The sequence below is a fragment of the Monodelphis domestica genome, chromosome 6, assembly GCF_027887165.1.
Source record: "Monodelphis domestica isolate mMonDom1 chromosome 6, mMonDom1.pri, whole genome shotgun sequence".
Taxonomy (NCBI): domain Eukaryota; kingdom Metazoa; phylum Chordata; class Mammalia; order Didelphimorphia; family Didelphidae; genus Monodelphis; species Monodelphis domestica.
This window is the reverse complement of record NC_077232.1, coordinates 126,824,224-126,846,246: the sequence shown is the minus strand read 5'-3', so window position 1 is coordinate 126,846,246 and position 22,023 is coordinate 126,824,224. Positions and strand designations below refer to the sequence as shown.

Here is a 22,023-nt window from a genome sequence, read left to right as displayed (position 1 = left end):
ATCTTTCACTAAGTATTTATTAACTACTTACTGTATGCTTGGCATGAGCTAGATATTAACATACAAGCACAAAGATTGAAATGATCCCTACTTAAAAGGATCCAGTATTCTAGTGAGAAAGATAACAAGAATAGACATAATATAATGTATAAGAATATATAGGATACATATAAAGAGAATATAAATACAAAGTTGTTATATATAAGGTAATTTGGGAAAGAGAGTACTAGCTTAGTTGAGAGGATCAGGAAAGGTTTTGTGTAGAAGGGAGTGTTCAAACTGTGTCTTGAAGGAAAACTGTGATTCTGTGAGATGGAAGTCCCAGGTATGGGAAATGACTTGTATAAACACATGGAAATGGGACATGGAGGGATTATGTATGAGGACCAGAGAGAAGGCTAGTTTGAATAGATTAAGAGAGTAATATCAATAAGACTGGAAAGAGAGATTATGGCCAGGTTGTAAGGAACTTTAAAATCTAAAGAGAGGAATTTATATAATACACTATAAGAAGCTAAGATTCACATAGTCTTATCTGAAGTGGTGAGAGACTCCAGGCAGGGAGACTAATTAGGGGGCTGTTGTAATAAGCCAGGTGAGAGGTGATAAGGGTTTGCTTTAGGCAACAGCTGTGTGACTGGGAAGAGGGGCTGGATGAAAAAGCTAGTAAAGGTAGAAATCATAGAGGCAGAAGTATCAAGATTTGTCAACTAATTGGCTATGTAGGGTGAAGGAGAATGAGGATTCAAAGGCAATGCTACAGATAAAAACCTGGGAGGCTGGAAGGATGGTGGCACCTTCAATAGAAACAGGGGAAGTTTGGAAAGCAGATTTTTTCCCCATTTCTTCTCTAGCTCATTTTTACAGATGAGGAGATTGAGGTAAACAGCGTTAAGTGATTAGTGAGTGTCTGAGGCTGGATTTGAACTCAGGAAGAGGACACCAGGCCTAGCTCCATCCACTGTGCCATCTAGTTGGCCATGGAAGGAGGATTTTCTGAAATAAGATATAAATTCTGCTTTGCACATGTTGACTTTAAATTCATGGAAAATGGGACTGGTTCTAAAGGACATAAAAAAGAATAAACTTTCAAATTATTAAAAAAATGGCCTATAACCTATATCTCAAGAGAAGAAGCACAGCGTAGTGGATAGAGCTGTCTTTAAAGTTGCAAAGATCTGGGTTTAGGTCCTTCTGACATATACTGGTTATGCAACTCTGGGAAAAATACAATTTAGTACTCAAGGTATCTTTCTGAGACTCTTTAAATTTCAGAAATAAAGTTCATTAGGAGATCCCCATACAAATGAAATCACAGGCCAAGTAAGCAAAACAAAACAAAATTTAAAAATAAAGCTAATGATCTTGAATTCCTGGGAAATTCTAAAATAGATCATTAATGAATGGTCAGTGAACACATAGAAAAGGAAGTTATTATTATAACAAACCAGCATGGATTCATCAAGAATGGCTGGTCAAGCCAGACTAACCTTATTTTCTTTTTTTGTGCAGTTACAAAACTGATAGAAAGGGAAAGACTAGAAATCTAATTTATCTAGATTTCAGTGGGGAAATTAAAGTTTTGCTGGCCAAGTATTCTATCTTTGTATAAATGTAAAATCAATAAAGGGATCTTGAGAGTTGGTGCAAATCTATTCATTTGGACCAAATTCATTTGCAACTTGAGCCAAAAAGGATCTTGGAAGTCTGGAAATTGTTGAGCCCTGAATTAGATGTCTATAAGAGAAGGTTTTGATATCTGGGCAAAAATAAAAGACTTCATCTTAGCATGGAGACAGTGCCTGGCTTTATTTGCTGGATGTGGTGGCTTTGAGCTGTCATCCTTTCCTTATTAGAGAGAGGATCTAAGGACCATTTCTCTCTCTCTCAGGAGTTCATGTCTTTCCTGCCAATCTTTTCTATTCTAATATTCTCATTACCATGCCTGCTAGCTATCATCCTATATCTCACCTTCCCTTCTCAGCTAAGCACCTTGAAAAAAAGTCATTTATATATGGTCTCTGCTTTCTCTATTTCCCCTCTCTTCTAAATCCTTTCCGGCGTTGCATTTAACATTATTCAATCAAAACTGCTTTCTTCAAAGTTATTAATCTTCTCTTAGTTGCCAAATTATAATGGCTTTGTCTTAGTCCCTATTATTTTTGATCTGTCTGAAGCTTTTGACAGTATTGATTATCCTCTCCTCTTGAACAGTTTTTCACTTCTCAGTTTTCATGACTTTGCTTTGTCTTGATTCTCCTATCTGTTTAATCATTCCTTCTCAGTCTCCTTTGCTAGTTTTTCATCCATATCATGCATACTAACTGTGGGTGTTCCCTAAGACTCATTCCTGAGCCTCATTCTCTTTTCTGTTTATACTCTGTCAGTGGTCTCATTAGATCCCAGGTGTTCAGTTATCTCTGTGCAGATGATTCCTAGATCTATATATCCAGCTCTGGTCTCTTGAGTAGCAGCCCTGAACCATCTGATCTAGCAATATCTCAAATATATCTATAAAAGAATTCATTCCTACCTCTTTGCCCTACTTTTCCCTCTTCCAAATTTCTGTGTTACTAGGGTACCACCAGCATCCCAGTCACCCAAGTTTGTAACCTCACTGTCACCTTTGATTCCTCACTATAGATTGAATCTGTTGTCAATTCTTATCATTTTCCCTTTTCTCCACTCATCAGCCACCAATCTAGTACAGGGCTTCATCATCTCTGGTCTGGACTATTGCATTAAACCTTCTAATTGCTCTCCCAGATTCTAGAGCGATTTTCCTAAAGCACAGATCTGTCCATGTCACCTCTATTAAAATCCCTTATTGGACTTCCGGGTAATCATGGCTGCAATCTAGACGCGGCACGTTTCCTCTCCCCAGCACCGAACGAAATAGACTACATCAAAGGAGCATAAAATCACCTTTGGAGGAACAGAAGGACTCCCCAGTACCCCACAGAGGCAAAGGTACGTGGGGCTTGAACATTTCCACACTAAAATAAGAAGGAAAAGCTTGCACAGAAAAGTGAACTGAGCCGCCCTTCCCCCACCCCACCTCCCCCACTAAACCAGAGTGAGCTACCTGAGCGCTCACCAGGACAGCGAGTGAGTGGGGAGCGTCTCTGTCTGGGGGGGCACTCCAGGGTCCTTGGGATCTGGGGACTGCTAGGAAAAAACGTCTCAGGGCACTTTCACTGGAGAAGCCAGCGGACTTCGGGCGGGCTGCGCTGAACAAGGCGCACGGATTATCTGGGCGGAGCTGAATACCTGGGCTCGGAGGCTGGGAAGAACTAGTCTGAAGCAACCTAAATTCACAGAAAAACCACTCTTATAACCCAGACCCCAGACCAAAAAGGAAAGGGAAATAAAACCACCAAAGGGATGGCTCACATGGCCCAAAATCAAGCCTCCAGGAAGAAAGGGAAAAAAGTGACTATTGAAAACTTTTATGGTGGAAGTACCCAAGGGAAAGAGGAGAATGAAGAGGAAATCCAAAAAAATTCAGAACACGCCTCCCAAAATGGAAACTATCAACAAGCTCTGGAAGATCTCAAACTGGAACTTATCCAAAAGATGGAAACCTTCTGGAAAGAAAAATGGGAGAAAGAGATCAGCTGTCTGACAGATAAGACTGCTCAATTGGAAAAAGAACTCGAAGCAGCCAATACAAGGGCAGACAAGGCTGAAAAGCAAATCCAGTCCCTAATGACCAGAATTAAGGACCTCGAAGAAAGTGAGATGATAAAACAGCAAGAATCAATAAAGCAAACCCAAACAATTAATGAATTGGAAGAAAACAGAAAATATCTCACTGAGAAGGTCACGGACCTGGAGAACAGAGGAAGACGAGAAAATCTCCGTATCATCGGTCTCCCAGAAAAACCAGAGGTAAACAACAAATTGGATTTTATTCTAGAGGAGATTATAAAAGAAAATTGCCCCCACGTTCTGGAGCAAGGGGGCAAAATAGAAATAGAAAGGATTCATAGAACACCTTCTATACTAAATCCCCAAAAGACAACGCCTAGGAATGTAATTGCCAAATTCAAGAGTTTCCAAGTAAAGGAGAAAATCCTACAAGAAGCCAAGAAGAAGAGCTTCAGATATAAGGGGGCTCCCATAAGGATCACACATGACTTAGCGGCTAACACACTAAGAGACCGCAAAGCATGGAACACGATATTTAGAAAGGCAAGAGAGCTGGGTCTCCAACCAAGAATCAACTACCCAGCAAAACTGACTATATACTTCCAGGGGAAAGTATGGGCATTCAACAAAATAGAAGATTTCCAAGCATTTGCTAAGAAAAGACCAGAGCTCTGTGGAAAGTTCGATATCCAAGCACAGAAAGCAAGAGAAACATGAAAAGGTAAATATGAAAGAAAGGGAAAAGGAGATAAATCTTATCTTTCTCTTTAAGTCAAACTCTCTTCTATAAGGACTACATTTACATCTAATTATATATATTAATATGTGGGGAAAATGTTTTGTGTAACTCTCATAAATTGTATCATCATAAGAGTAGTTAGAAGAAACATGCATAGGGAAAGATTGGGGAATCAAGAAGATTTGGGGAAAGTTGGGGCAAAAAAAGGAAAAGGGAGGGGGGAACCGTGATAATACTAAGATTAACTTCAAGAAATAGGGGGGGAATCAATAGAATAAACTTTCCCATATAAAGATACACATGGGAAGGGGAGGGGAAGAACTCTCATATGAGGAGAGGAAGAGAGCGTGAAGTGGAAGTACTTAAACCTTACTCTCAGTGAAATCAAATCTGAGAGGGAAGAACATCTAGATCCAGTGGGATCCTGATTTCTATCTTATCCATTAGGGCAAGAAAGAAAGGAAAATTAAGGAGGGGGAGGGGGGAGGGAGCACAAAAAGGGAGGGAAGGAGAGGGGGGAGGGGAAGGGAGCATAAAAAGGGACGGGCTAGAAAGGGAAGCATCTCAAGGGAGGGGACTAGGGGGACCGACCTAAAGTAAATCACTGGTTCAAAAGGAGGAAGCTAAAGAAGAAAGGTCAGAACTAGGGGAAGACATCAAAATGCCAGCGAATCCACAAATAACAATCATAACTTTGAACGTGAATGGGATGAACTCACCCATAAAACGCAGACAAATAGCAGACTGGATTAGAACACAAAACCCTACCATATGTTGTCTTCAAGAAACACATATGAGACGGGTTGACACTCACAAGGTTAGAATTAAAGGTTGGAGTAAGACCTTTTGGGCCTCAACCGATAGAAAGAAGGCAGGAGTTGCAATCATGATATCTGACAAAGCCAAAGTACAAATAGACCTGATCAAAAGGGACAGGGAAGGTAAATATATTCTGCTAAAAGGAAGTATAGACAATGAGGAAATATCACTAATCAACATGTATGCACCAAATGGTATAGCATCCAAATTTTTAATAGAGAAACTAGGAGAATTGAAGGAGGAATTAGACAGTAAAACCATATTAGTGGGAGACTTGAACCAACCACTATCAAATTTAGATAAATCAAATCAAAAAATAAATAAGAAAGAGGTAAAAGAGGTGAATGAAATCTTAGAAAAATTAGAATTAATAGACATATGGAGAAAAATAAATAGGGACAAAAAAGAATACACCTTCTTTTCAGCACCACATGGCACATTCACAAAAATAGATCATACACTAGGTCATAGAAACATGGCACTTAAATGCAGAAAAGCAGAAATATTAACTGCAGCCTTTTCAGATCACAAGGCAATTAAAATATTGATCGGCAAGGGTACATGGAGACCCAAATCAAAAATTAATTGGAAATTAAATAACATGATACTCCAAAATCATTTAGTTAGAGAAGAAATCATAGAAACAATTAACAATTTCGTTGAAGAAAATGACAACGGCGAAACATCCTTTCAAACCTTATGGGATGCAGCCAAGGCAGTACTTAGAGGAAAATTCATATCCCTGAGTGCATATATTAACAAATTAGGGAGGACAGAGACCAAGGAATTGGAAATGCAAATCAAAAAACTTGAGAATGAACAAATTAAAAACCCCCAGAAGAAAACCATACTAGAGATCCTAAAAATTAAGGGAGAAATTAATAAAATAGAAAGTGACAGAACTATTGAGCTAATAAACAAGACTAGAAGCTGGTACTTTGAAAAAACAGACAAAATAGACAAAGTACTGGTTAATTTAATTAAAAAAAGGAAAGAAGAAAGGCAAATTAATAGCATCAAGGATGAAAAGGGGGATCTCACCTCAAATGAAGAGGAAATTAAGGCAATCATTAAAAACTACTTTGCCCAACTATATGGCAATAAATTTACCAATCTAGGTGATATGGATGAATATTTACAAAAATATAAATTGCCTAGACTAACAGAAGAAGAAATAGTTTTCTTAAATAATCCCATATCAGAAATTGAAATCCATCAAGCCATCAAAGAACTGCCTAAGAAAAAATCCCCAGGGCCTGATGGATTCACCAGTGAATTCTATCAAACATTCAGAGAACAGTTAACCCCAATATTACACAAACTATTCGACATAATAAGCAAAGAGGGAGTCCTACCAAACTCCTTTTATGACACAAGCATGGTACTAATTCCAAAGCCAGGCAGGCCAAAAACAGAGAAAGAAAACTATAGGCCAATCTCCCTAATGAATATAGATGCAAAAATCTTAAATAGGATACTAGCAAAAAGACTCCAGCAAGTGATTAGAAGGGTCATCCACCATGATCAAGTAGGATTCATACCAGGGATGCAGGGCTGGTTCAACATTAGGAAAACTATCCACATAATTGACCACATCAACAAGCAAACCAACAAGAATCACATGATTATCTCAATAGATGCAGAAAAAGCCTTTGATAAAATACAACACCCATTCCTACTAAAAACACTAGAAAGCATAGGAATAGAAGGGTCATTCCTAAAAATAATAAACAGTATATATCTAAAACCATCAGCTAATATCATCTGCAATGGGGATAAACTAAATCCATTCCCATTAAGATCAGGAGTGAAACAAGGATGCCCATTATCACCTCTATTATTTGACATTGTATTAGAAACACTAGCAGTAGCAATTAGAGAAGAAAAAGAAATTGAAGGCATCAAAATAGGCAAGGAGGAGACCAAATTATCACTCTTTGCAGATGACATGATGGTCTACTTAAAGAATCCTAGAGATTCAACCAAAAAGCTAATTGAAATAATCAACAACTTTAGCAAAGTTGCAGGATACAAAATAAACCCACATAAGTCATCAGCATTTCTATATAATTCCAACACAGCTCAGCAGCAAGAACTAGAAAGAGAAATCCCATTCAAAATTACCCAAGACAAAATAAAATACTTAGGAATCTATCTCCCGAGACAAACACAGGATCTATATGAACACAACTACAAAACACTTTCCACACAACTAAAACTAGACTTGAACAATTGGAAGAACATTAACTGCTCATGGGTAGGACGAGCCAATATAATAAAAATGACCATCCTACCCAAACTCATCTATCTATTTAGTGCCATACCCATGGAACTCCCAAAAATTTTTTTTACTGATTTAGAAAAAAACATAACAAAGTTCATTTGGAAAAACAAAAGATCAAGGATACCCAGGGAATTAATGAAAAAAAAATACAAAGGAAGGGGGTCTTGCAGTCCCAGATCTCAGACTATATTATAAAGCAGCGGTCATCAAAACAATTTGGTACTGGCTAAGAGACAGAAAGGAGGATCAGTGGAATAGACTGGGGGCAAGCAACCTCAGCAAGACAGTATATGACAAACCCAAAGATCCCAGCTTTTGGGACAAAAACCCACTATTTCATAAAAACTGTTGGGAAAATTGGAGGACAGTGTGGGAAAGATTAGGCTTAGATCAACACCTCACACCCTACACCAAGATAAATTCAAAATGGATGAATGACTTGAACATAAAGAAAGAAACTATAAGAAAATTAGGCGAACACAGAATAGTATACATGTCAGACCTTTGGGAAGGGAAATACTTCAAAACCAAGCAAGAATTAGAAAGAATTACAAAATGCAAAATAAATAATCTGGATTACATCAAATTAAAAAGTTTTTGTACAAACAAAACCAATGTAACCAAAATCAGAAGGGTAGCAACAAATTGGGAAACAATCTTCATAAAAACCTCTGACAAGGGTTTAATTACTAAAATTTATAAAGAACTAAATCAATTGTACAAAAAATCAAGCCATTCTCCAATTGACAAATGGGCAAGGGACATGAACAGGCAATTCTCAGCCAAAGAAATCAAAACTATTAATAAGCACATGAAAAAGTGCTCTACATCTCTTATAATCAGAGAGATGCAAATCAAAACAACTCTGAGGTATCATCTCACACCTAGCAGATTGGCTAACATGACAGCTATGCAAAGTAATGAATGCTGGAGGGGATGTGGCAAAGTGGGGACATTAATTCATTGCTGGTGGAGTTGTGAATTGATCCAACCATTCTGGAGGGCAATTTGGAACTATGCCCAAAGGGCGATAAAAGACTGTCTGCCCTTTGATCCAGCCATAGCACTGCTGGGCTTGTACCCCAAAGAGATAATGGACAAAAAGACTTGTACAAAAATATTCATAGCTGCGCTCTTTGTGGTGGCCAAAAATTGGAAAATGAGGGGATGCCCCTCAATTGGGGAATGGCTAAACAAATTGTGGTATATGTTGGTGATGGAATATTATTGTGCTAAAAGGAATAATAAAGTGGAGGAATTCCATGTGAACTGGAACAACCTCCAGGAAGTGATGCAGAGCGAAAGGAGCAGAACCAGGAAAACATTATACACAGAGACTGATACATTGTGGTACAATCGAAGGTGATGGACTTCTCCATAAGTATCAATGCAATTTCCCTGAACAATCTGCAGGGATCTAAAAAAAAAAATACTACCCACAAGCAGAGGATAAACTGTGGGAGTAAAAACACCGCTGAAAAGCAACTGCTCGACCACAGGGTTGGAGGAGATAAGACTGAGGAGAGACTCTAAATGAACACTATAATGCAAACTCCAACAACAGGGAAAAGGGTTCGAGTCAAGAACACATGTGATAACTAGTGGAATCATGCGTCGGCTATGGGAGAGGGAAAGGCGGGGGGGGGGGGGGGGGGGGGAGGGGAGGAAAAGAAAACGATCTTTGTTTCCATATTAAAACTTAAAAAAAAAAAAAATCCCTTATTGCCTCTAGGATAAAGTATGAAGTCCTCTGTTTGATATTTAAAACTCTTCACAACTTGATATCCTTCCTATCTTGACTTCTTAAACTCAATATCTCATCATAGTCTCTATAATCCAGCTATGGTATTCTATTTGTTGTTCCTCATACCTTTGGACTTTAAAAGAGGAAGAAATTTGTTCTTAAGATACAAGCTCCAACAAGTTTCTTCCCTCTTTGATGAATGGAGATAGACACAAGCTCTTTGTGTATCTGTAAACAAGCCTCTTAAGACTGTGAAGCTCAGCAGAGTCAGGCAAAGAAAAGTGAACAGGTGTACTGAGAGGCCATTCTAAACACTGTGGGACTCCTGGTGCCCAGAAGACCTGCCTCCTGTTCATAGTGATGTTGGAGTATTCCAAAGAGGCTTGTGATGTCACAAAGAGCATACATTGGAGTATGGGGAGGAAGTGGGGCTCTCTTTCTTTAGAATACAACACTAAGTGGAAGTACTGTCAAGCTCGGGTCTGGGACTGCTAAGAGAACTGCTGGCCACACAGGGCTGATGCTTATTCTCTCTCTGGCCCACTTTTTATTATTTAGTAAATAATTATAAATTAAGATACAATCTCAGAGAATTTAAATAATAACAATGCATTTTTCCTTTGCTATTACTGTTCTATATTCTTGGGATGTTCTCCCTTATCAATTCTGCATCTCAGATGCAAGACTCAGCTCAAATCTCATCTCTTGGAGACTTTTCCCATTTTTCCATTTGCTAGAGCTGTCTACTTTAAGTTTACCTTCTAAACTTCTCTGTTTCTCTCTTGTATGTGCCTATTTACTTACATTTTGTCTTCCCTAATAGAATGCCACAGAAATCTATGATTGGCCCTATGCTATTTGACATTTTCTTCAATGATTGGATGAAGGTTTGCCCATTAAACTTGCAGAAGTTGAGAGAGCTAACACACTGGATTAAAAGAGTCAACTTCCCAAAAGATCTTGACAAGCTAGAACACTGGATCAAAACTAATAAGATGAAATTCAATAGGGAAAAATGTATAGTTTTACACTTGGGTTCAGATAAATTTATAACTATAGAATGGGAAAGGCATAATTAAATAAGTTAGTGTTTAGAATGATTTTAGTTTTCAGTAGACTGAAAGTTCAGAGTTGATGATGTGATAAAACAGTCCAAAAAAGCTAATTTGATATTGGACTGCATTAAGAGAATTGTAACTTCCAGTAATAAGGTACTCTCTCTGCATTGTCCCCTATTCAGAACACATGTGGAGAATTGTATTCAGTTGTGGGCATCACATTTTAGGGAGAATACTGTGGGACTCCTGGTGCTGGAGTGTTCAGAGAAGGATGACCAGGATATTAAAGAACTTCAAATACATACTATTTGAGTTTTGGTTGAAGGAACTAGGGATGTTTAACATAATGAAGAGAAGACTCTAGGAGGAAGGGGATAGCTATGTTTATTTTTTTAAAGGGTGGGCATATGGAAAAATTATTAGATATTCTGCAGAACCAGAAATAATGGGTGGAAGTAACAAAGCAGAAATTTTAGTTTTGATTTTACAACAAGTTTCCTAATAATTAGAGCTCTCAAAAAGTAGAATGAGCTATTTTTGAGAGTTGCCTCCCTTCTTGTTGGAGATAATTCAAACAGAGTCTAAATGACACTGGGTGTATTATAGTGAGATTCACTTCTGATATGACTATCAGAACTCTGAGATTCCTTTAGGTTCTACATTCTGTGGTTCATTTTGCTATTTAATTTCTTGGTGAAAATATGGGAATTCATAATTAAATCTTAATGAGACATATTTGTTTTACTGAATATCTATAATAATAAAGATATTTTATTGGTCACATTTTACAAAGGACATTTCTTAATTTTTATTAAAATCTGAAGAAATTTTCTGTTTAGCTGCTTAGGTTGTACCAATTTTCTTGACTGTTTAGAGTTCTAGATTTGAAATTTATATTTCATCATTTTGTGATTTTTAATAATAACATATAATGCAAACCATTTTAAAGGAAATTATCGAAATGCCCATGATGTTCTCTTCAGTATGTATGCAGAATTGAGAAACCAAAAAATTAAAATTCCATCTGAGATGGCCACAAACCTTATGATTCTGCACAGCTATATTTTAGTGAAGGTAATCTAACTAGAAATTTGTGAACTGCACATTTTAATAAAACATGAACGTTAAATGTTTTTGAAATGTATAACAGAATCCTATTTGTGTATTTATGCCCAACCATTAAAAACATGTTGCATAACATATATACCTTAAACACATTTTGTATTCCCTTTATGCACTTGTCATGCATTATATTTATTAATGTACAAACTTATCACCTTGAAAGTAATGGGGTTCATATCTTATCTTTTTATATTCTCTAGTGCCGATACAGCACAACCTAATATAATATCCAGGATGTAGCCTGGAGTCCTTTCAACATAGCACCTGGGTTATACCTAGGTTCAGTGTCCAATTTGGTACTCAGTTATTCTAAATTAGCTCAAAAATCTCCATTTGACATTTCTTACCAAACCAAACCAACGGTATTTTATTACTTAGAACAGAAGTGTAACTGATATGGAAAACCTTCTCCAGACAAAGAAGGGAAAATGATCTCAAAGATTCCCATGTTTCTATTGAGAGAAATAGCTCTTGTTACCCTGACAACTCACACTAGCTAGGTTGTATCTTGGACGGAGCAACCTTCTGCCTCCAAATCTGTCACTCATTGCTTCCCTGAAGAGCTGGCAGTGACAACTTTTGGGTTGTTTTTCTGCTACTACCATCTGTAGTTTCCCTACTCAGTTGTCGTTGCTGGGCAACTTTTCTCATGGAATGTTTTCAACTCTTTTATGAGCCAATTTAGATTCACAGGGCTATTTCAGCTCTAAAGTCATATGATAATAGCATAATAGGGTGAGAGTTGGAAGGGACATTACAGGGCATCTAGTCCAGTCCCTTCATTTTGCACATGAAGAAACTGAGACCCAGGAAGGAAGACCAGGAAGACTTGCTCAGAATAATGTAGTTAATATCAAAAGTGAGATTTGAACCCCAAACAGTGTTTCTTTCACATCTGTAACTTGGCAGCAAAGAGTTACTTGGCAAGTTTTTTTTAATTAACTTTCCACTCTATGGGAATTTTCACAGGTTTCTTTTATATTTGTGTTGTGGTAGCATAAATTCTTTTAAACTTCCATCATGTTCTTGGTTAATATTACACATCCATACAGATTAGCCTTAAATTTAGTCAAACTGAAGGGATTAGGTGAACTAATGACCTTTGTCCTGAATTCCTGCGGTTGTGTTCAAATGCATTATCATTATCCATTAATACTTTACTCTTCTCCACTGAAAACAAACTAAATGGAAATGTAATTTTAAAAAATTAATAAAGTCAGAAAGAGTTTGATTATCTGCCACATTGGTTACTAACCAAATTCTCTTGAGTAGGGGGAGAATAGTAAATAATAAATCTTGCTATGTGATGTCATTGTGTGATATTCAGTCTCCAAAGTATATTTTTGGAGCCAGGTACAACATGAACATTTGATGAGTAGGTAGCAGATTGTCTCTGGGAAAAAATAAATTGTTGCTGATAATACAGCTCTGACTCTGACAGTGTCCTGAAAGGAATTCAAATAACTCAGTCAATGGTCTCAGAAATTGCAGTTTAACTAGATGACATCTAAGATCCCTTCCAGCTCTAAGTATGATCTTATGGAAAGCTTATTTTCTGTTCAAGTAAATGAGAAGGGGAAAGGATTTAGACTTTTTTTCTTTTTGTGGTTCAAATTCATATATTGTATAATGTGATACAAAATTAAAAAGAATATAAGATACTTCTATTTAAAAATCAAGAAATTGGTTCAATTATGTCACATATTTTCTGAAACATGGAAAATTTAATGTATTAAATGACTAGCATGTTCTAGAGATAACTGAAATAATCTGAGTAACCCCCAAAGCAAATGTAATCTCAGGAAAGTCCTAGTTCATGATATTTCTTTCGCTTAGGAATGAGCTAAGGACAAACATGTGCATAGCACTGTGTTAAGTGCTGGGAAAGATAATTAAGATAATTTTTACCACCTTATCAGACTTGTAATCTAGTAAGGTAGACACATAGAACATAGTATGTGAGGAAGAGAAATACAAATTGCTTTCTTAGGAAGGAATGACCATTTCTAGATGTCTGATCTTGGAAAAGTCACTTAACTCTGATTGCCTAGCTCTTATCTCTCTTCTGCTTTGGAACTGATATTTATATTGATTCTAAGTCAAAAGGTAAGGCTTTTGTTTTTTTTAAAGGAATGTTTTTTTCTCACAATGGGTAGAATAAGGAAGTCTTTATAGAGTAGGTAAGGTTTGATCTGATCCTTGATGAGGAATTCCATGAGTTTGGGGCTAGCAGAAAGAGCTTCCAAGGATAGCAAAAAGTGTGAGCAAAAGACACCATTAGAGACATTCAGGCTAATTTGAACCTACACTTAAAGTATGTTATATAAACCTATAATCCTTAAGTCAGGCTGAAATGGGAATTATTTGTTTGGTTTATGGGGCAGAATTATATTGTTTAATGTTTTCTTCTGCCCCTTTACTTTTGTGACTCTTTTGTGAACCTTTTATTTAAGATTCTTCACATATCAGTAAATTTGAAGAATTATGGATTCAAATGATACTCTAGAAAGGGTCTGAGTGGTTCATGATATTTTGGTAGAATCACCCCATTGTTGATTATAAATCTTTAATGGATAAGAGTCTATCCATTATCTATGTCTTAATAATATTTTATCATGCAAATCCCAAATTTCTTACTCTATTTTAATAAATAGAATTTAAAAATTTTATATGTATGTGTTTTAAGCACTCATACTTGCCAACAAAACTTTTAAACTGTATTTGATGTATGTGGTAATTGTCTAAAAGTCTAGAATATTTCCCATTGTTTATTTCAGATTCATGTTAAGCATGGAGATCACTTAAAGGGAGCTCGTATGCTTATTCGTGTCTCCAATAATATCAGTAAATTCCCATCACGTAAGTGCTAAACACATTGTCTTTACCAAATATCATTCTTTGTGTGTTATGAAAATTATTTAATCATTCCTTTGTTCAACATATGATTGCCTTCTACATGTAATACATTCTTCTAAGCCCTGGGGTGGGATGGAGAAAGGGGAAATACAGAAATATATGAAATAATACCTCTAACCTCAAGGAGTGTAAAATCTAATAGGGAGATAAAACATGTGCAATATAAAATCATAGGAATGATACATACAAAGCACCAGTTTTCAGGGGAGAAAGAAATCACTCACTAGGAGATGATCAGAGAAGGTTTTAAGGAACAGTGATTTGAACTGAACTCTGAAGGATGAGATTTTCAATATGAAGGCTATTTCAGGTGAAAAGAATAACAAGAACAAAGTTGATAAAATAAGAAAATATGAACGTGTATGACATTTTCTGAGAATAAGAGTAGATCATTTTGGATAGAATATAAAGTTTTATATGAGTGAGTAATGACATTGGAAAAGGTGGGTTGAGGATCAGGTTGTAGAGTATCAGGCTAAAATGTTTGGCTCTCATTTTGTAAGGGGAAATTAGTGAAGAATTTTGAGCAGAGATATGACAGATCAAAAAATGCTTTAGAAAGACTAATCTGTCTGTAGAATGCATGGTTAAATTGGAAGAGAGGGTATTGAATTAGTCCAGTTATGAGATGATAAAAGTGTGAACTAAAATGGTAGTCACAGAAATGGAAGAGTCATATGTGAGAGATTATACTTCCCTATCTCTACTCTTTTCTGTCCACCCCTTTTCCTGTTCAATCCATCTGTCCAACTGATGTTAGGCTTCTCCTTCTAAAGTGAGCATTTGATAGTATTGCTACATTGTTAAAATTTTTTTAGCACCCTTGCCCTATTCCTCTCCCACCAAATTCAAGACCTTTCACAATCTCACTCCTTTCCATCTTTTTAGTTTTGTCAACACAATTCCCTTTCTCATAACTATATTCCAGTCAAACTGTATCATTCATTGTCCCATGAACAACAGTTCTAAGATTTCATGAATTAGTAATTTGTCCATACTATTCTCTAAGCCTTTCTTCACCATCTCTATCTCTTGAAATTCTGTCTTCATTTCTTTTTTAGATTTTCTGATTCTTTGCCTACTTCCATCAAAAATATCCTCTCCCTTTTTAAGACTCTTGATTGTTTATATTTATGCAAATATGTTTAAGTGTACTATTTGTTTATTTATCTTAGTTCTCCTTGGAGACTTAGGATGATGGGTTCAAATTCTATCTCAAACACTAGCTATGTGTCAAATTTCTTAACTTCACTATCCCACAGTTACCTCAGTTACTCTTCAGAGTTCCTTTTAGGTCTAAATCTATGATCCTAAGATTGCAAGCTCTTGAGGGGAACAATTTCATCATCTCTATTTTTATCTTTCTCAGAAGTTAGGATAGTGATTTATCCATTATAGGCACTTAATAAATGTTAATTGAATTTTAATGTTAGAAATTTAATCACAAAGTTTGGCAATTACTTAGATTTTAGGGTAAAGGAGAGGATGGAATCAACAATGACAAATCCAGCTTTTAAGCTTTGGTTTGGCAGAGGAGTGATACAACTGACAGATGGTGGAATTAATTATATATATATATATATATACATATATATATATATAAGGTATAAGTGGAACATTCATAAAGTCTTTGAGAACAGGGATCATGCAGTATTCAGCATAATGTTTTGCACAAAGTGAGCACTAAATATATTTTCTTGAACAAATTAATTCATAAAAAAAAGGCTAATGGACAGCTGGAGTTGAATGTGGGTTAATGTGTAGAGAAGTAAGAACAGATAGATCTAGGACAGAATATTATGAAAAGTCCACAGTTATGGAGTCCTCCAACTGTAGGTATCCTTCTAGGTTCTGTCCTGGCCTTCTTCTTTTCCCCCTCTATACTGCTTCATTTGGTGATCTCTTCAATTCCCATGGATTTCATTGCTACCTCTATGATGATGATTTCTCAAATCTACCTTTCCTGTCCCAGTCTCTCTGATGGGCTCCAATCTCATGTCTCTGACTACCTTTCAGACATCTAGAATGTATGTGCAGGAGACATTTTACTGAAAAAGTAAAACAGAACTAATTATCTTTCCTCCTAATTCTTTCCCCTTCCTATCTTCCTCATATTGTTGAGGACAACAGCATCCTCCCAGTCACAACCTAGGAGTCACCCTGGATTCCTCCTCACTGTTTCTCACTCCCTCATATCTAAGGCCTATTGATTTTACCTTTTCAACATCTCCCAAATCTGTAACTGCCTCCCTCCTACTTCTATCCTTCAACAAAGCCACCACTCTAATATAGGATTTTATAATCTCATGCCTGGATTTTTGTAATAGTCTCTGTGGCTGAATCTACTTGCCTCACACCTCTCCCCACTCCAATCCATCCTCCATTTAGTCATTAAAGTGATTTTCCTAAAGCACAGGTCTGACTGGGCCACCCTTACGAACCCCCTCAATAAGCCCCAGTGGTTCTCTACTGCCTTCAGGATCAAAAACAAAATTCTCTGGTTAGTGTTTAAGGCCCTTCATAGTTAGCCCCTGCCATCTTTCCACTTTTCGTATACTTTACGTCCTGTCACATACTCTTGGACCCAATGTCACTGGCCTCTGGGCTATTCCTCAAATAAAATACTCTATCTCTTGGCTTTGGGCTTCTTCTGTCACTATCCTCCTATCTGGATCGCTCTCCCTCTACTATAACATGGTGGTCTTCCTGGCTTCCTTTAATTCCCAACTAACATTTCACCTTCTACAGGAAGCCTTCCCTAACCCCCCTTAATTCTAGTTCCATTATAGAGTAGCTTGGTGGCCTGGAGACAGGAGGTTATGAGTTTGAATCTGTCCCAAGGTATATCCTATCTGTGTGACTCTGGTCAAGTCACTTCACTCCCATTGACTAATCCTTACTTCTCTTATGCCCTGGAACTCATGATACTTAGCATCAATTTTAAGACAGAAGATAAGAGTTTGTTTTTTTTAATTCTAGTTCCTTCCCTTTATTGATTATTTCCTATTTTGAATATAGCAGGTTTTATACACACACACACATACACACACACACACACACTCTCTCTCTCTCTCTCTCTCTCACACACACACACACACACACACATTTGTCTGTTATCTCTTGTATTCATTTATAACTCCTTGAGGACAGATACTATCTTTTGCCTTTTTTTGTATCCTTAGGACTTAGCCCAGTGCCTGGCACATAATAGGCCCTTAATAAATGTTTATTGATTGATGTGCATCTTTTTGTTGCCCTTTACTTAAATATAAAGAGAAACTAAACATTGTGCCATTTAAGAAACTTCATTTAAATTTAAAATGAAGAAAAAAAGGATATATATGTATATGTATACATACATAGGTATAAAACATTATCTAAGAAACTTATTGATGTATGCTAAATAAGATCTCAAAAAATTGATTCAAGTAGTCAGTATAATAAGAATATTAACACAATGAGATATTTAATTGTTTTTGGCTTACTTCATTTAGCTAAGTCTAGTTCTTAATTTTCCTGTTTTCCACTTACATTGCAGATATTGTGCCAATTCTGACTTCAACAGTAATTGAATGTCATAGAGCGGGTTTGAAAAATTCAGCTTTCAGTTTTGCTGCTATGTTGATGAGGCCTGAATATCGTAATAAAATAGATATGAAATATAGAAAAAAGATAGAAGCAATGGTCAGGTGAATAATTATTTTTTTCTGATTAATCTTCTATATGTATTATATCAAATTATATACACTAAGAGAGGTATGGTACAGTAGAAAACCATTATAGTGAAGAGACAAGGGGTCTGAGTTTTAATGTTGTCTTTTTTTTTTTTTTTGCTGTTAATTGAGTGATCTTAACCAGTTAAGACTTCAGTTTTCTCATTTGCAAAATGACAGGATTTTTTTTTTTCATTTGTATGTAACTGTTTTTAAAATTATTTTATTTGGTCATTTCCAAACATTATTCATTGGAAACAAAGATCATTTTCTCCCCCCTCCCCCAACCCCTCCCATAGCCGATGTGCGATTCCTCTGGGTATCACATGTGTCCTTGATTTGAACCCATTTCCATATTGTTGGTATTTTCATTAGTGTTCATTTAGCGTCTCTCCTCAGTCATATCCCCTCAACCCCTGTAGTCAAGCAGTTGCTTTTCCTCAGTGTTTTTACTCCCACAGTTTGTCCTCTGCTTGTGGATAGTGTTTTTTCTTCTTCATCCCTGCAGATGGTTCAGGGACATTGCATTGACACTAATGGAGAAGTCCATTACGTTCGATTGTACCACAGTGTGTCAGTCTCTGTGTACAGTGTTTTCCTGGTTCTGCTCCTTTCGCTCTGCATCACTTCCTGCAGGTTGTTCCAGTCTCCATGGAACTTCTCCACTTTATTATTCCTTTTAGCACAATAGTATTCCATCACCAACATATACCACAATTTGTTCAGCCATTCCCCAATTGATGGGCATCCCCTCATTTTCCAGTTTTTGGCCACCACAAAGAGTGCAGCTATGAATATTCTTGTACAAGTCTTTTTGTCCATTATCTCTCTGGGGTACAAATCCAGCAATGCTATGACTGGATCAAAGGGCAGACAGACTTTTAGCACCCTTTGGGCAGAGTTCCAAATTGCCCTGCAGAATGGTTGGATCAGTTCACAACTCCACCAGCAATGAATTAATGTCCCTACTTTGCCACATCCCCTCCAGCATTCATTACTTTCCTTTGCTGTCATGTTAGCCAATCTGCTAGGTGTGAGGTGATACCTCAGAGTTGTTTTGATTTGCATCTCTCTGATTATAAGAGATGTAGAGCACTTTTTCATGTGCTTATTAATAGTTTTGATTCCTTTGGCTGAGAACTGCCTGTTCATGTCCCTTGCCCATTTATCAATTGGAGAATGGCTTGATTTTTTTGTACAATTGATTTAGCTCTTTGTAAATTTGAGTAATTAAACCTTTGTCAGAGGTTTTTATGAAGATTGCTTCCCAATTTGTTGCTTCCCGTCTGATTTTAGTTATATTGGTTTTGTTTGTACAAAACCTTTTTAATTTGATGTAGTCAAAATTGTTTATTTTACATTTTGTGACTCTTTCAAGTCTTTCTTGGTTTTAAAATCTTTCCCTTTCCAAAGGTCTGACATGTATACTATTCTGTGTTTGCCTAATTTACTTATAGTTTCCTTCTTTATGTTCAAGTCATTCACCCATTTTGACTTTATCTTGGTGTAGGGTGTGAGGTGTTGATCCAAACCTAATCTCTCCCACACTGTCTTCCAATTTTCCCAGCAGTTTTTTTTTTATCAAATAGTGGATTTTTGTCCCAAAAGCTGGGGTCTTTGGGTTTGTCATAAACAGTCTTGCTGAGGTCATTTACCCCAAGTCTATTCCACTGAATATTTTTGTACAAGTCTTTCCTCCTAAATTCTCTTTGGGGTATAAACTCAGAAGTATCATAGAAAATTTTAGGAGATGTGAGGTAGATTATTTTTAAAGCTATTCTTTAATTTTTTTTTATAGGAGACCAGATACATCAGAAACAGAAGAGACAACAACACCATGTCCATTTTGTGAATTTCTTCTCCCTGAGTGTGAACTACTTTGTCCAGGGTGTAAAAATAATCTCCCGTACTGCATTGCAACTGTAAGCTTCTTATTATAGGAAAATTATTGATAATTTAGAAATTTTATTCATTTTGGTTCTTTTCTTTTTATCTTTTTAGTATTTTATAGAACTATCACTATCTTTTCATAAAAAGATTCAAAATATAATGTGTCAACACTATTCTAGACTTAAGTAATTTATAAGTTATTTTAAAAACCACTAGGTCAGTATTATATACTTCAAAAAAGAAATGGGCAGGGATTTTTAAAACTCAGAAAATTCCATTCAAATTCATATCAGAGTAATCCTCAATTAAAGTTAAACTCATAGTATATTAAGGTTTATAAACCACTTACTTTACAACCATCCTGTGACTTTAATAGAATAAGCATTAATATGCCCATTTTACCAATAAGGCAGCTGAGGCTCAAAGTTTAAGTGCATGTCCCATGATCATGAAATTTGTGAGTGTCAGAAGTGAAATTCTAATCAGGCTTCCACTGAGTCTAAGTGCAGTATTATCTGAAAGGTTAGTAGATTTAGCTGTAGTATGGATTGTATTTAACAATTCAACCAATACTATTATATACCGAACACTATATTAGGTATTTGGAATTCAAAGATGAAAAAGCATTGCAGTGGATTTATGGCAAGAAGAGGGTTTCCTTGGTGAATAAAGCAAGATAGCTATAAATTATCCAAAGCCTCCCTCAAGGAGATGTTGAACCTGTAACAATATTGGATTTTTACACTACAAGTTCACCATGGGGAAGTTGGTCTTAAGAGCCACCACTAAGAATGATAGAGACCCGAGACTTTCAATCCAGCAAGTTTGGAGGGCAAGAAAAATTTTTCAGGGAACTGCATGGTCAAGTAACTGATAGCTTACTTAAATTAAACTGATATCTGTCTTAGCTTAAATTCAGATAAATCCCCATCCCAAAAAAGGTAAAGGTGCTTCAGGAATGGCTCTTGTCTCTTCAGGTTATCAAGAAGAATTACAGATGTCTTGAAATATTAGATTTGACATTTTAAGGTAAAAAGGAAGGAGGAGGAGACAGATGGTAATCCCGACCTGTGTTAAGAGATTTGGATAGAAAAAACCTGAGAAGTAGAAGAAAGGAGGACTATTAAATACTGAACTAAAATAACAAATAACAGGCTCTTCTCAATGAGGGAAAAACAAGGCCCTTTTACAAAAAAGAAAAGATGCTTGTCTGCTAAGAAATTATAATGGGTTGGGGTGGAGTGAGGATGGCAGAGAACGTTTATAGACCAACCTGATCACTTATCAAATTACTCTCCAAAAAAAATTATGATAGGATGCTTCAAAACAAATTTGGGAGCAGCATAACCCACAAAAAGATGGGGTGAGATAAATTTTTAGCCCCAAAACAACCTAGAAGGCTGACATAAAAGATCTAAGTGTTCAGGTAGAAGGGTGCAAAGCAACACACTAGGGCAGGCCCCACTGTAGCAATAGGCCTTGGGCACAACTGAAGCAGCAGCTAAGACTTCTAGAGCTCTTGGCCACAGACAGTAAGGAAATGGGTCAGACACCTGCTCAGAAGGAGCTTACAAGGGTCCCTTTGCTGGTCCTGGGTGTAAGACTCTTGTTGTACTGCCCATCCACAGATCCAGGTGGCAGTCCTGGGATGTGGTCACAGGGTGAGGAGGAGCACTTGTGGCCACAGGGGAGTAGGGGACCCTGGCACGGTTCCAAAGGGGAAAAGAGTGCTTGTGGTTATTCAGAGACAGGCACAGGCCAGGAATATATGAACATCCCTCTCCTTACACCATACCACCTTGGAAGAATTGAAAACAGACAGATCCCCAGAACCACCTCTGAAGGCAGTTGCACAGAGAACATGAAGCTTAGAACAGTACTTTCGTTACCACAGGTACAGAGCCCAACTTTAACAGGTTTTTTTTAATTTAAAGGAAAAGAAAAAGGCTGGAAAATGAGCAAACAATAAAAAAGAATTTCAGAATAGGAAGTTATTTTGGTGATAGGGAAGAGCAAAACACAAACTCTGAAGAAAACAAAGTCAAAACTACTGCATCCAGATCCTCTAAGGAAAATATGAATTGTTT

The 22,023-nt window shown here is 36.7% G+C and overlaps 1 protein-coding gene and 1 long non-coding RNA gene across 6 annotated transcripts in view; one reads left to right on the top strand and one right to left on the bottom strand.

Annotated features, from left to right (window-relative positions):
• LOC103105348 (uncharacterized) overlaps positions 1-10,920 on the bottom strand; it is a 55,421-nt gene extending 44,501 nt beyond the window's left edge. Inside the window, exon 1 of the long non-coding RNA XR_008912857.1 lies at positions 9,364-10,920. This is a non-coding gene — a long non-coding RNA (uncharacterized LOC103105348). The remainder of the gene's footprint in view (positions 1-9,363) is intronic.
• Positions 1-22,023, top strand: part of LOC100022226 (WD repeat-containing protein 19-like) — a 183,417-nt gene that overhangs the window by 149,334 nt on the left and 12,060 nt on the right. For 4 of the 5 annotated variants that reach the window (XM_007496551.3, XM_007496549.3, XM_016423276.2 and 1 more), the window contains 4 exons: positions 11,245-11,369; positions 14,195-14,276; positions 17,872-18,022; positions 19,845-19,968. In XM_007496551.3, coding sequence (XP_007496613.1) covers positions 11,245-11,369; positions 14,195-14,276; positions 17,872-18,022; positions 19,845-19,968 — 482 coding nt within the window. Of the gene's footprint in view, positions 1-11,244; positions 11,370-14,194; positions 14,277-17,871; positions 18,023-19,844; positions 19,969-22,023 lie in introns of those variants that run through there. The other variant, XR_469031.3, reaches the window with a different exon arrangement.